The sequence below is a fragment of the Falco punctatus genome (assembly GCF_963210335.1).
Source record: "Falco punctatus genome assembly, chromosome: 7".
Classification (NCBI taxonomy): domain Eukaryota; kingdom Metazoa; phylum Chordata; class Aves; order Falconiformes; family Falconidae; genus Falco; species Falco punctatus.
The window spans coordinates 71,597,072-71,612,718 of record NC_137587.1 but is presented as its reverse complement, the minus strand read 5'-3'; the positions used below and the strand labels follow the sequence as shown (position 1 = coordinate 71,612,718).

The 15,647-nt window shown below is 40.0% G+C and overlaps 1 protein-coding gene across 2 annotated transcripts in view; it reads right to left on the bottom strand.

Annotated features, from left to right (window-relative positions):
• The window catches only part of NPTN (neuroplastin), a 59,649-nt gene that overhangs the window by 24,547 nt on the left and 19,455 nt on the right, over positions 1-15,647 (bottom strand). Inside the window, exons 2-3 of one of the 2 annotated variants that reach the window (XM_080397366.1) lie at positions 8,914-9,261; positions 3,265-3,433 (exon numbers count right to left, since the gene is read on the bottom strand). In XM_080397366.1, the coding sequence (XP_080253492.1) occupies positions 3,265-3,433; positions 8,914-9,261 (517 nt within the window). The remainder of the gene's footprint in view (positions 1-3,264; positions 3,434-8,913; positions 9,262-15,647) is intronic. The other variant, XM_080397367.1, reaches the window with a different exon arrangement.

Genomic DNA, 15,647 nt, shown 5'->3' with positions numbered 1-15,647 from the left:
TGAAGTTAGTTACAAAGTTAATAAGTCTTTCAGATAAGCAATAATATACCCACTTTTCACAGAGTTAGAATTACAGATTATCGTAATGACAGAAAGAACAACTACTTAAGAATCATCAAGCATCAAAGGCATAATTGCCATTTAAACTGTAGGCAGGCGAAGCAGCCTTAGGAAGTGCGCAGCAACGCTGAACATTAATGCCTGCCGACACCACTGGCAAAGGTGCGCTCCGCGGAGCTGCAGTGAGACAACCCCAGCCAGCTGCTCCCATCACCAGGCTATCTTGCGACTCTGCAATAGAGAGGGAAGGCAGAGAATACCTGGCCTTCTGTAATTGCATTTAGGTCCTTAATAGTGAAGGAATCATAGTTTGACCACTTCTTTTTTTATTCACTTAAGTCAACGCTTCAGGAGGGTGGTGAGGAAGTAAGCAGACTGCTTGACAACAGCCAGTACTAGAGTATTATTACCATAAATCATTAAAAAAAGTGTAAACTGATACAGCTGCAAAGTTTTAAAGACAAACAAGCACCTGAAACAAGTTTGTGCAGCCAACAACTTCCTCCAGTCCTGTGGCTTTAGTAAAAGCCCAGCTTTTTGTAGATGTAGACTTTTCAGCAGATGCAGAAAAAGCCAACCAAACAAAAAAAGAAACAGAAACAAAAACCCACCAACTATTTTCTTCAGTTTAGCTCAGCAACCTTCTACACAACTCTGAATTAACTGATGAGGAATTGCCAAATAAGTCACTCCTTTTTTCCTCCAAACTATGAATGTAGACTAGGGGACAGGTCTCTACAATGACAGCACAGGATGGCCAGAACCACTTCCCGGCACTTTCTGCTGTAAAAGAATACACTACAAATAATTCTTGCCCATTTTTAATTAAAATGGTGAACTAAAAAGCTATACTTAACTCTGAGCTTTCTGATTTCAGCTGGCTTCCAGCAAGAGCAGCTAAAACAAGTTTGAATGAAGAATTAGGAAAGATGTATTCAATTTCTAATGTTGTATAAAGCAGGATTTTTAAGGAGTAGTTTAACCTATAAATTCTGAAGCTTTCTGGATAGCAAACAATGCTGAACTTCAAATACTATTTTATAGCAGACCAACACATGTTAATAACTGAAAAACCAAGAACCTAAAGCTTTTTTAAGGAAAATAAATAGAACACAAAAGATTAACAAAGTATTTAAAAAGTGCTTGAGTGAAACGTTCTCTTGTTAACCACAACTATGTTGCCACTACTTGCATGGATCCTCACTGACAAAATCTGGTATTTCCATGTTCACAAGTGATCAAATCAAACTAGACATTAACAAACAGATCAAATGCAGTGTGATCATATGCAACAAAAAAATGCCACAGAAAGCCTGAAACCACAACATGCAGCAAAGCAGCTTAAAAATGATCAGGAATTCAAGATCTACTTTGCAAATGCAAATCTACTATTTCTCAAGCTGTCCCCGAGACTGCGGCATGCTCTAGCAGCCCCTTCATTCTCTGGGAATAGAGAGCCTGTCTTACAGTCTGCCCACCTTACTTCCTTCTTCTCCAGGAAGTTAAAACTGAAGCCAAGTTTAATTCTTCCTTTACAGAGGAATTTGGAAGGAAAAATCCACCGCAGCTTGGAAGAGATTATAGACAAGTCAGCCTCAAAACCTGGCTTCCTAAATAATAATGTGCAATTTTCGGTAACCTTGATGCAAAGCGCCTTTTTTACCACTCAAGCTGGTGCTTTGGACAAGACTGCTCATCAAGTTAATTGCTAGATAAGAAAGTAGAGCCTTTAAAACTCAGACCCAGTGTTAAACATTGTACTGAGAAAGTAACAAGATGTAATCTGGGAACTAAATGAGACTATTTTTTTAACTGCAAAATGGAACAGATAATGCAAAGTGAGCTAAAGCAGAGAACAAAAGGAAAAATTTGAACATCAGCATCAAACACAACTTCCATAATACTGTGGATGAAACGATGCTTTGCTAAGGCAACAAAAACCTTTCTTAATTAATTAATAATTAATTAATATTTCTTAATCCTGTGCCAGTATGCATCATCAGTGCGGTAAAGAGCCCACAGTACTGTGCTAGACACAGAAAGAAGCCAGTTGAGTGCGTAGGCATGTTTCCTTGCTTTAGTGGACAAGCAAGGAACAGTAAACCAGATGTGCTATAATGTAGCGGGCCTTGATCAGACATAGGCACCTCTTTCTGGTGTAACAGCCGAGTAGGAGAGTCGGAAGTGGTCTAGTGTCTCCAAAGAGTAAGTTACCACCAGTGGTTAAACCATTCTTCCAGTGCTCTTTCATCTTAGCTCAGCACTGAACAGAAAGTTGTATTTGCTATCCACACTGGCATCAAGTAAAGAAAATGGAAGAAAAGAACACAAAAATCACACATACAAAACAGATTGTTGTTGGCATCACTGCGCAAGCTTCACATGCTCTTATCAACTCCGTGGCAAGAAAGCCTCACTTCAGGAACACAGAAACCCTCAAGAGATTTCTGCTTGATGCAAGCTACAGTGCACCAGAACAGGTGGCTGTACATGCTCTGTTGTCCTTCACACCCTTAGATGGAAGGTAAAGACAAACCCAGAGAATCCACACATGGACGAGATTAATGCTGAAAAACCTGGATGTACTGACAAATAAGAAGCACAAGTAATACAGCTGTACTGGTTTAATCAAGATTTGGCATCGTTTCATAGTAGTGGTCTGACAACTCATCAGTAACAACTCAGAGAAGACACTTTTTTTATCTCCCAAGGCCAGAAAATTACTAAACCAGCTGATTTCAGCAGTGATTTATGTGCTTCATTTCCCTGCACAACAAAGATGCACAGCTGCAGATCCATCTTTATGCAGACATAAATAGGATAGAGACTGCACAACACAGAGGAAAAGAAAACTAGGTTGCATGTCTGTGCCTATGTCCACACATCACGTACACTCTAGAGAAGAGCTAAACAAGTTTAGATTGAGAGGAGATGTTTACAGTATGCTTTTATTGACATTATGTTTACGTGAGCCAGTTGGGACAGCTGTAGACAACGGTCTTTCCAGACTCTTTCTTCTAATGCTGTTCACAGATGTACCTTTTGTGGAGCCTTTAATGAAGACCAACCCAATTTGTGTGACCACTGTGAAGCCGGACCAGGGACCTTGGAGTCCCGACATCTCATCACCTATTCCAAAGCTGTAGGTCTACCAGGTCTGCCATTCTCCAGTGTAACGGTGAAGGTTATCTCAAGGAGACTTACTTGTATTCTGTAGTGTTGGAAGATTTTCTAGTGCCAGGGATCTCTTCTCCGTTCTTCACCCAGTAACTGGCAGAAAGGGGGCTGGGACTTGTGGTGAGATTACACTGCAATGTGACAGCCGGACCATACAGATGAATCACTACATCCTCACTGGCATTGATCCTGGGCTCTGAAAGAAAGGATACGTTAAATAGCAACAAATCTTCACTGCCAATTGTGCCACACTAGTTTAAAATTCAAAGGGGAATCAGGAAGGGAAAAGACTACACAAGGAATGTCACTGCACTAATTTGGGAGACATCAAGAAAGTCACAATAAAACAGCTGACCATTAGTGAAGGCAACACCTTACAGATCAGCACTCCTATATGAAAAAAGAGAATTATGTATTTTAGATTGTTTATTTTAATATTTAACCTCACTACACATTTCTACATAAGATTATTAATAATTTTTTACACACTATTGGCCATAACATGGGAAAACACACATCCTGTGACTATACACAAGAGATCAGCTAGTCCTTTAGAAGCGACTTCTTTCTATTGGTTCTATTACTTTGTTCCTCTACTTCAAGGTTTAAAACAAACTCATCTTCTGTATAGAAAAGTTAGACAGTCTTCTGAATATTATTTCCAGACTTCCCCCTGCAAAAATACTAATGTCTACATAAGGAAAATATTCTGTGCACACAAGGTATTTCAAATAGCACAACTTCCCTGGTGTCTGAAATTCAAGCAAACACCCAGTGTGAGTAAGGCACAAGTCTGATTAAGAATACCTGAAAGTGGTCCTTAACTCTTGGCAATAAAAAGTGAGAATATACACCATGTTAAGAGTCAGAAACTATTTGTTTTCTGAAGTAACCTTAAACATAAACATTTATGAAGAAAAAAAATAAATATGTGAGCCCCATTGCATAAACTGACCACAACAGTTACATGCTTTGCTGCTTGCACTAGAACTGAACCCTGGCTATTTCACATTATAATCTTACCTAGTAACATTAAATTCACATTTTTTAGGGGAAAGCCTTACAGAAGTGATAAGATTAGTATGAGGGCACTGTCCTTACATTTGATAACCACAGTTTCTTAAGATCATGCAGACAGCTATTACTGTCTGTCAAATAAGGCTGACGAATTCTTTGAATATTCAGAGACAAGTTTCTCCCCAAGCTTGGTAAAAAGACCTTTCTATTGAAGGTCTCATGGCTCACATCTGGCTTCAAGTATTCTGTAAAAAAAACCCAACAATCCAACAAAAACATCCAAACACAGGATGACAGAGCTTAAAGGAAATTTAAGAATTCTTGCTGTTTGTCCTCCAAAAATATCTAGATTTAGCATTGGCTATAGTTTCAGCTTGAACTAAAGACCACTACTAGAGCAGTCTTTACTGTGTAAATGCTGCTGTGTGCCCTCTACCTTTGATGTATCTCCTTATTTTAAAGGGTGAAATGAGTTCCAAAGAAGTAGCTGCTCATTTCACCAGCCACTCTCCTGCAGCACCAACCTCTCAGAATGCAAGGGCTGCCTCCTCTGCATTCTGGTCAGCAGCAAAGGGCAGGAGTCTGAGGAAGTCAGTCACTAACGGACATCTTCATTATTTTTGCAAGTCAGCACAGAATTTTTAACCCTGTAAATTTTGTTATGCCTTGTAGTATTTAGAACATAAGTTTAGTCATAGTCATGCAGTCTTTTGGATATTCATCTGCATAGGCCTTGGAACACAAATTATGAAACAGAATGAGGGGAAGTGGAAAATACCACTATCATCAGAAACACTGCATTTTTCGACATATAAAACATTCATCTATCCAACAGTACGGTACTTACTGCCCAGAAAGGCAGGGATAAAATACACCTACCTATAATAACTCAACAGAGCCATTCCAGTCTTGCATATCCTTTCCCCCTCTCCTCAGTAGACTGTCTACAGTTTGTTTTCTCAGCTACTTAAACCTAGGAGTATCATTTGACTGCAGAAAAACTAGCAAGTACTGTAATAACAGAAGGTTTTCGACACTTCTCTTAGACACTTCACTATTAGCGCATATTTTCAACTGTGTTTCTGCTTCATTTTTCCCATGCTGGGAAATTTTATGCATGCAAGAATCTATCTGGGTCCTACAGGGTACAAATTTGTTTTATTACAACCATACCATTACTGGACTGCTCTGTCTGCTTTTCAATTCCCAACAAAAAGCTTGTGTGCATTCTCACAAAAATACTAACAGAGCTCTGGAAATATTTTTAACAATATGTTTGAAATAATAATTCAGTGTCAGCATGTTAGAGAAATAAAATTTTGCTAGAATTCACTGATCATACTGGTTTTTGTTTTAATAATTTTCTTTGATGATAAAAGCAGTGTCTTCAAGTCTGCAGCCTGAAAAATAAACGCAGTGTTTCCCTTTTAGGAGAAGGATGTCGGCAAGACGGGCTTCAGGCCACTCTAACAGAGACTGCAACACATCTAGCAAGGGCCATTCTAACAGATGCTAAAGCTGTCTGTGCTGTGCTGAGACACAACCTAAAGTGGTGATCAGCCTGCAGCAGTCCTAGAAACGGAAAGCATAAGTGTGGCCATCAGAAAGCATTATACAAATGCTAGCAACAGGAAAAAAGTCACAAAAAAATTTAATCTAGTCCCTACAAAAACTGGAAAGTCAAAGACTTAATCCAGAAGGGTTTTGACAGTGGTAATCTTCTGGCTTTCAGATTCTTTTGATAATGGACCCTTCAGCTTCTAACACTGATGAACCAAAACATATAGAAAAAAACTGCCTGAAGCTCCAAATGACTATTCCTGCTAACTGACACCTCTTCTTAACTACCCCTCTGCTAAGGTGTTATGTCCAGAAAATACTTACAGTTGTCTCGAGCTCGTTTCACCTGGGGCAAAGTTTGCTGGGGCCTTTTGTGTCTGACTTGCAACTTTTTGAGTTTTAGGTTAAGAAAATTAAAGGCAGTTGCAGTCTCATTTACATCTTTTACCTACTTATGTTTCTTTAATTTGTTTATATTTTCAAAAAGTGATTTGGCAGTCCTAGCCTGATTTAATTCTAGAAGACACACTGCAAATGGAATACTACCAGGACAGTGACATCCAAAGAAGGATATCCACTTAAAAGAGCAAGATGCTGAACAGTCTCTTTTTATACATCACTTAAATTGCCGATTTTATGCAAGATCAAGGTTTTAGAGTTAAAAACCAATCAAATCCCCAACCATCAATAAGTGAAATTCTTTTTCCAAATTAGGAATGAGATAGAAGCCAGATGCTAGTTCTTGGGTACTAACTTAAAAGTCAAGTTGCACTTGACCTCTCTACACTTCAGTTCTGGTATTGAAGACAAGCTGTGATGTAAAGGGCAGTGAAAAGAGGTTGTGCTTTTTTGGTATGTTTGATGTTCCCTTTCAGTGATCAAATAAACCCAGCAGCAAAATGGCCAGCATTAGCTGGAAACTCCAACACTGTTTAGTCAGAAAATCCCCATTCCAAAGACAAATTGTGTTCACACACACAATACAGCAGCTGAGGCATTTTGGGCAGCTTCAGAGAAGATGGTGTCCACCTTCCAGGGACAGCTTGGAAACCTGCTTCCCCCCCTTATGTCCACGTCCAGCACGGTCATGCAGGAGTTTGATGTCCAAGTGGTCTGTCTCCCAAGCAGTAGCTGGTCAGATCTCTTAATATACACAATATTACAGAGTGAAGGCATTAAAGTATCTGGTTCAACATTTCCCCCCCCCAACAAGTAAAACACTGAAGCAGAAGCATTATCCCAAGCACAAGGCACTTAGCAATGAAGTCACGATACACACTTCAGAGTTAGTAGCACAAGATGCAACAAGACAATGTTAACTGAGGAGGAAGACAAAAGGTTAAACTTCATACCCCAGAGCAGGTTAATATCAATGCCCTGAGAGGGGAAAAATCCACTTTCCATACGAAGACATCTTCACAGTAACTCGTTCCCAAATGGTGACTTTATATGAAAAGGATTTTCTCCCTCAGTAGGTTACTAAAACTGACTGGACACAAAGGTAGGTGCCTAAATGTCTTAACAGGGGTAGAGGGGATTTCCAGAAGACATTACTTCCTAGAAGACTTTTTTTTTATTATTTTTGATTTGTCTGAAGGCAGTATAATTTCCTGAAGTTACCCAGCTCTTGCTGTTGTAGGTCATGCAAGCAATCTATGCATCTGAGTTCTCTGGGACCTCAAAGGACAAAGGAAGAATCAAGCATTAGGACTGAAAGCTGAGCAGGTTTGAGCTGAACCACCCAATGGCACTTAAGTTTTCAAGTCAGTCCGCTCATTGGATTCACTATCTGTTTCTTCACACATATCAATGTTGTTTCCATTTCCCAGGGGAAGGTCTCTGATCCAGCAGTGACAACTGCAGCATCAAGCTTTAGGGAGTTTGGGGTGGTTTGTTTTGGTTGGGTTTTTTCTGTTTGTTTTTTGGTTGTGTTTTTTTTTTTTTTGGCTGATTGGTTTTAATGTATCCAAAAACATAACTGAGACATAATTACAGAGTTTGACATTTTTGTACCCAGACAAAGCTCTAAGTGGTACATAAAGGGTTTATTTATGCACAGAGTACAGTAGCAAGACAACACCTATGCTCTACTCTTTGCCACCTTAGGACATTGAAAAAATAATTGAGAAAGCAAGTTCTCCTGTACCTCCATGCAGCAGGCTCATGTTGCAAATTTAATTGACTCTACCTGTAACTCCTTAGACATTTGCTTCACCTTGTTAGCAAATGCAGAAATTTTGCATCTTACACAAAATGAAACAGGATTCTTCTCTACTCTCTGACAATGCGGATTTCCAAATTGGTCTGGGACCACTTTAAAAGCAAGCTGAATGCAGAAAAGTCTTGTAACAAAATAAAGAACAAAAAGCAATTCTGGGTCAACCACATTCTCTGCTTTTGAAAGCTTTTCTGCTGCCAAAAGTTACATTCTCAGATGAAAGTCATTTAGCTAAAGTTATTAAAGTTATTAGTTCAACAAATTATGTTCTTCCCCCCCCCCTTTCATAGGCTGGATTAAGAATAGCTGCATCAGTTCAGTGCTGCTGCATCAGAGAACTCATTAGAAACATGCTGCTGCTCAGAAAGGAAAAGAAACACCACAACTTCATGGAAAAATCTAAACATTAAACATCACACATAACTAAAAGGAAAGGATTTGAACAGAAGCATATATGCAACCAAAACCACGTGAGAAGGCATTCAGAGAAATTCCAAGGAAACAGAAGAAATAAAAACAAAATGGTTAGACCTGGGAAGAACAGAAAAACAAATATAAAGGCACTCGTGGAGAAGCCAGCATTATGGTGGCTGGAAACCTACCACAAAACTAAAAGGAGTAGGGGATAAACAAATCCAACACAGGGCTTGTTTTCACACGGAAGCTATAAAACAGATCCATAGATTTTCCCCGAGTCCTTTGATCCTAAGGAGAAGAGACACAGATGGCAGACGACATCAGCACTACAGGTAGAGGAGCAGTCTTGGGTTCAAAACAACAGGACAAGGTAGCAGAGGGTTTCATCAGGGTAACGGGAGGGTAAGGGTCACTAGACTGTCTCTAGATACTACAGTGCCACTACTGTAGGGTGCCGGACTCACTCTGAAGGACGCTTATAGTAGCCTGGGCTCGAATCCACGTTATGGAGGGATTTTGCCTCAAGTCATTCCTCCTGGGATCGTTGCTGGCCCTGCACTCGTAAGTCCCAGAGTCTTCCAAGGTAAGGCGGGTTATTCTCAGCACACTCACCCCATTCGCCCCGTAGGCAGTGTTAATGGTGACACGGCGCTTCCGAGCGCCATCCCACAGCTGTTTGAAAGACTCAGCCCGGTTGACTTCAGCATACCACCACTGGATCTCTGGAGTGGGGTTCCCAACCACATCACAGTACAGTTCAAAGGCGTCCCCCGTGAGTTTAGTTTCTGACATGGGCGACTTGACAAACCCAGCTAGAGGGAGGGGCAGCAGAAACGCAGTGACAGAGTGGCAGAAAACAAAAGATCTTATAAAGAACAAAGCAATGAGGTGCAGAAAACAGAGTTAAGTAAGACATTAGCATCTATGATACCACAACTTTCATAGAAAAAGCACAACATGGACCACTTGCAGATGGAGGTCAACAACAGTTTGAAAGCAGTGCACCCCCACTCACAGGAGGCACAGCCTCACGGCATGAAGTGCCTGCCCTGGCCACTCCAGGCCATGGCTGCCACACACACCAGCCAGCTCAGAGCTGTAGAGCAGACTGATGGGTTTTCAAGCCTTCTACAGTTGCATGGACCTTGTAATTGGCAAGTGTTCAGTGTTCGTGGCCAGATGTCTTTTCTCCGATTCAGAGTTTTCTTGTTTTATATGACCTATCTACATAGGAAAAAAAGGGAAAAGCCCTAATCTTGGGCCCTACACAGCTCACAACTGTGAACTCTGTTTTGACCTTTTCTTCCATCTATTTTGGACTTCTGAGGCAGGGAACTCCCCAAGATGCAAGTGACCTACTTTCCTGAAGTAGCTAGATCACCACAGCTCCAGAAGCCTCACTACCTTCTAAGGTAAAAGGGAACTGTAGTGGTATATATGCAGACAGGCCAAAAGATAGTTTCATTCATTAGGAAACAGACAGTAAAGGTACTTGAACAGACCACACGATTTTTGCCTTCTGAAATGAGATGCCATACTGACATTCAGTGGTCAGGCCAAAATACCCTTATTATGGCATCAAATCCTTCAATACTTACCAGCTTCAGAGCTGTGTTAAGAGCACAGACATACTAAATTGTCCTTCAATCCTATTTTCAAAGCTATCTATTGAAAACAGTGTTGCCTTAAAGCTAGTCTCTTCCCCCACCAGGCCCCCCCCTAAAAGATTAGAATACAGCTGGCCAGACAGATTATGCAGCAAAACCCATCATACTGCTGTGTTCCATGGGCAGCAGGACTTCTCATCAGCAAGCAGAGTTAAGAGTGCCACACAGCTGATAAAACTCAAGATTGTTTCATCCCTCTCCTCAAATTCACAGCTTATTTCCAGGAAGAGGATTGAAAGACAATTCAACGGATTTTAGAAAACTGAAAGGTGGACTTCAAGCCTCGGAAAAATTTCTGATGTACACCCATCAAATAGCACTTCCCCACACACATCATTTGACCACGCTCATGAATCAGTGAAACAAACAGTTGTACATTGACTGACAATTACATGGGAAGTTTGCACTATAGATGCATCCCTGAAGAATCATTTCGGCAAGAAAACAAGACCAAGAGTTTCCAGAGCACACAGACAAACCGTTCATTGCTGGCACAGTCACATTTGAAGAGCAATTGTGCTGTAGCTACAAGTAACAGCTACAAGAACAAACACTCAAAAATATTAACCTCAGAAATTGTTTCACTTACAAACTCATTTGACAAGGATTTGCCAGCCTTCTACTCCTACACTAAAGTAAGCGAGCTCTGTGCTCAGCAGAAATACTACAGCAAGTAATCCATTGCAGGAAGAGAGAGGAAAAGCTACTGCACTAGAAGTGCCCTAATTACCAGGGGTTACAAACTACACTACAATCACCATTGTTGTCCCTTGAGGTTAACAAGGATCACGCTGTTTTCAACACTGCTGCTTGAGGTAACACAGGAGACCGGGTTATGATCTTGCTCTGCTGGACTGTCCCCATTTCAAGGGATGCTGAAGAAGGATGACTTAGTATTCTCGTAGAGGCATAAATCAAACAGCAAGACTGGCACCTATCTCAGCGTGGTTTACTAAACACAACAGGCTAAAGCACTAGCATATGGCATAGGCTAGCTTATTTCCAAGGCTTAGTGGTTCTCTCTTCTATACTGTAGCCTTCCACCATAATACTGAAATGCCAGTCACAGCTGAAGAGATGACAGTTGCTCAGGGAAGACTGCTCAGAAAGTGATCCTCCGCTTCAGGTTCCCAGTTTCCATTACACACTGACAAAGATGATGAACTCCCCTGTTGTATAACACATCCCTGAATTCAAAGGCCAAGTGACCAAAAACCCTAAAGCTGCAATTCAATCCTATTTCTACAGCTGCCCCAGCCACTGAGCAACCATTACTGCAAGAAAGGCTTACCTAGCCTTTGTAGCAGGGATGAAGGGGTGTAATTGTGTATTTTAAAATAACTGGAGCTGCACTGCTGCTGGGGCTACACAATACACATATGTGGTATGAAAAAGTACTGTAAATCCTCTTATTAAAAGAAGTATCAGTAATTTGGATAAAACAAGCTGTCAAAAGCTTTCAGGTTTGGATCTGATTCTGCAACCACTAAGCTGTTGAAAGTATTACAACTTTTGCACAAAGCCTAAAAATAATTTAAAAAGATTAAACTGGACAACTGCATCAAAAGGTCTCTTTAGTAAATATTCTCTGGGTTTAAGTTTTAAACCCTCCATTTCCATCAGTTTCAAATCCTCTTGAAAAACAATGTCTCAGATTACAATATATTTCAATGCACTCTATCCTCATCCTAGTAATCATGTCATCAGCACAGATAACTCCATAATGATGGCAAAGAGAAACACAAACTGAACTTGGTGGCCCTCTCCACCCCACCAAGGGATAAAAATGCTCTTTGAAAAGGTATTCCAGGTTAGAATAAAATCCTGGAAGAACAAATGAGAATGAAGGTGGTAGAAAAGCCTCCATATACAAATTAATAAAAACTTTGCATTATAAAGGACTGGCAGTGCTACTAAAAACTCTACACAAGAGTCTCAGGTTATTGTTTTGCATTTTCAGTCATTCAGAAACAGCAAAGGCAATACAGCAAACATCATCAGTAAGTTCAGGCAATGCTTCCAGCTACTGTACATCTGCCAGAGGGCCATTTCCGATTAAGATTTCTAGCCAAAAGCTGCACAAAGAGATGAAGTCTGCCAGTACCAAGCAGCCATGTTGTAAAATAAAAGAGGAAAAAAAAAGGGGGGGGGGGGGGGGGGGGGGAGGGGGGCGGGGAAAGCTAAATATTACAAAGAACGCTCCCTGTAACACAACAGGAGTCTGGAAATTTAAGTACTCCTGCTTTTTGGCAATAGTGAGTAATTTCCATAATTGTGCAAAACCAAACAGAAAATGACACTATACAGATTTCATTGCTTACATAAGAGGCTTTTGGAGCCCAACAGTTCCCTTACTTGGTCTTCTCCAAGAACAGTACTCACTGCTTTGTTATTACTATGTTCTGCAGAATTCTAGGGACAGGAGCACCAAAAGAACAAATGCATATTAAAACACAGATCAAGCCAAGAAGTCAAGGTTTTGTTAAAGTGATTTATACTCTATATGTTTAAAACTGTACACTTGCCCTTAATTGTGATTTGTAGCTGTCTTACTTCCGAAGTGTAACCTGTAGGAAGCACTGGTTGCAAGAACCATTTTCAGCTTACAAGCATCAGCCCCATATGGAACAGCACAGCCAAACTGCCACCAACATTCAGGAACTTTCAAAGGTCAGGGCCCTTGGGAGGCTGAAAGAAAGGAGCAATAATCTGGAGATCATACAAGCTCACAACTTGGGCTATTCTGCTACTTTCTAAGTGAATCCTTACTGTCAAATACAATAGGAGTAAGCACCTTCAAGTGATTAAAGAAAATATTCTTATGAAGTTTTGATATTGTAAATTTTCATTATATTGACAGCCGTATTTATTTCATTATAGTCATCAATGAGTTATTCTATTGCACAGTGAGTTTTCCTCACTAAAAGAAAAAGGTGTTTGAAGGGGAGGGTTGTTCAGGTTTTGGATACTTTTAAAGCTGATTACTGTCATGCATGAAAGAACAAGGGAAAATCTATTGTTAAATATCCCTCACAAAGAAGTCTTCATAATATACCAGAATGCAAGAAAAATAACACACGATGCTCCAGAAGGTGTAGCTATTCAAGTACCCTATTATGTTTCCAACAATTTTTTTTAATTCTCATTAATTGATTGTTATATGCTTGAAGAACAGAATGAAGAACAAGTGGCAGTAATAATGGATCACTTCGGAAATGTTTGTTTATTGAAGATTTGATCTCATTCACCAATTTTGAGGATAAAGGCAAGGAAAGCAATGGACGAATTGCTCTAGAGAACTTGAGAAACAAATTAGTCTCATACAATTGATAGTCACATACAATTCTGCAAAAGACTAATGAAATCCAGCGTGCAGCAGGGCTCTTCACTGCAATACAAATTTTAAGAGTTTGGAAATGTGAAGAACCACTAGATCCAAATTAAGAAGAAAAAAAAAAAAGCATTTTGAAAGACAGGTGCACTTGAACTGGGAGTGGGGGGAGAAGCTAAGAGCTATTCAAAAGGGCAGCCAAAAATTTCCATATGCAGTAAGAGAAACATGTACAGCAGACTCCCAGAGCCAGAAAGCTGAAAAGCTCCACATCAGACAAATGCACAGTTCAGAAGAGGACAGTGGACAAGAAGCCTAAAGATAGAGAGTTTAAATGGGCATAAAAGCTTAGCTTTACCGCTCCTGAGCAACCTGTTTGCATTAGTGAGGCTTTATCAATGGAAGACACCTTTTCAGATTAATTTTTCTTCTGCCAATATTTATGAGCTATCTGTTGGCCAAAAGCAAGCAAGGCAAAGCCAAGCTACATTCCAACTTTGGCATATAAATGACTCACAGCTTTACATACTAGCAATACCCTTTTCAACCTCATACAGCTGCAGCACCCCTTCCAACTGCAGCTATTTCCCTCACCGACAGACGCCAGAGAAGAGTTTGTAACCAAGTACCTCTGGAAGAGGTGTGGGTGGGAAAAGGAACATGCCTAGTTTAATGCTGTATTAGAACTGTGTTGAAATATTTATTTTTGACCAACTTCTGACTAGCTTCTGTTCTACCCTGGCTGGAGTCCCTCTGAACAGCTTAATACTACAACTGCAATGACCGAAGAGCCTCCCAACTTCCTTGGCTGCTAGAATGAACACTCAACATTGGATCTTGATAGAGATATCAGAAAGATATGTTAGCAGTGATCTACCGGTCTAAAAACATACAGAAAGCAGTACCTGACAAAATCATCCCTGAGTTGCAGAAATGATTGCACTATTAATTTAAGTATCCTTTTGTACTGAAACTTAACACAAGATGCACTAGGCTGCAAAAGAATCAATGACAACGGCAGTGGAGAAGGAAAGCAGGGAGAATACTGATCTCCTCAAGTTAAAATGTAGTCTAAATAAAGGGATTTTAAAAATAAAACTATGTTTTGCCTTAAGAAAACATACATAAGTGCTAGATGAGGAAAGAAAACTTTAAGCCAGTCCCAGCAAAGACAGAAACAAACAGGTTTAATTGAAACGCAGGTATCGCAAAAAGCCCCAGCAATACAGAACAAACTAGTTTCTCTCAGGTTTACATATGTCAAGCATGAATATTAAAGCTGAAAACAAGCACAAGACCATCACATCGAACCGCAATAGGAGACCATCTTGAAAAGTCTGCAAAGATCAGGAAACAAGCTATGAAGCCCAAGAATACAAGGGCCTGTTTACAGAGGTTCAAAGCAGTGGTGAACTCTACTTGCACGAAGACAGAAAACACAGTTTAAAACTCAAAAGAGTCTGCAAAGCTAGTGCAAGAATAAATCTGATTTTCAGTATAAAGCCACAATACACTGATGAAATGTAGACTAGTTAGTGACGGAATGCTTTACACTGTCTGTATTTACAATTAAAACCATCACAACCAGCAAGAGGCTGGTATTTCCTACTTTTCCTATTAGCCCACCATACGCCTGTATTTCACTGCTTCTCCACTGCTCTCAGGCCTTTAGCACAGTTCTGGAGACTTTATTTCTGTGCACTGCTTGAGAAATTTGCCTGCAACTCCACTTATCTATGATTGAATAAAGTAGAGCTAAGCTAGCCCTTTTTTTGTTTCCTTTTGTCTCTGAAAATCCATTAAAAAAATCTCCTTATTAATACAGTGTAATCCATTTTTGTAAATACATGCCTTCAGGAATGTCTTTCTTAAATGGAATAGCAAAAAGTATCTTTGCCAAAGTTAATTTTTATGTTTTATAGACCAGTGTTATCCAAAATGCTCCAGATGAAATATCAGTATGTTACTCTGGCAAATGCCGTCACTCTTGGTATTGAAGTTCTGCCACCAAAAATAGGCATTAGAATTGAAGCTTTCAGTGATGTCCTCGTTAAACCGTTTTCACACCTTCTTCCTAATTGGATTTCTGAATTATACAGTCTGATTTTTTTAAAATTCTTTTTTAAAAAATTCTTCCAGCTTTTCCAAGTACCCAAGGCTCTGCACAGGTAAAACAGAACAAAGCTTTACCATCACTGGC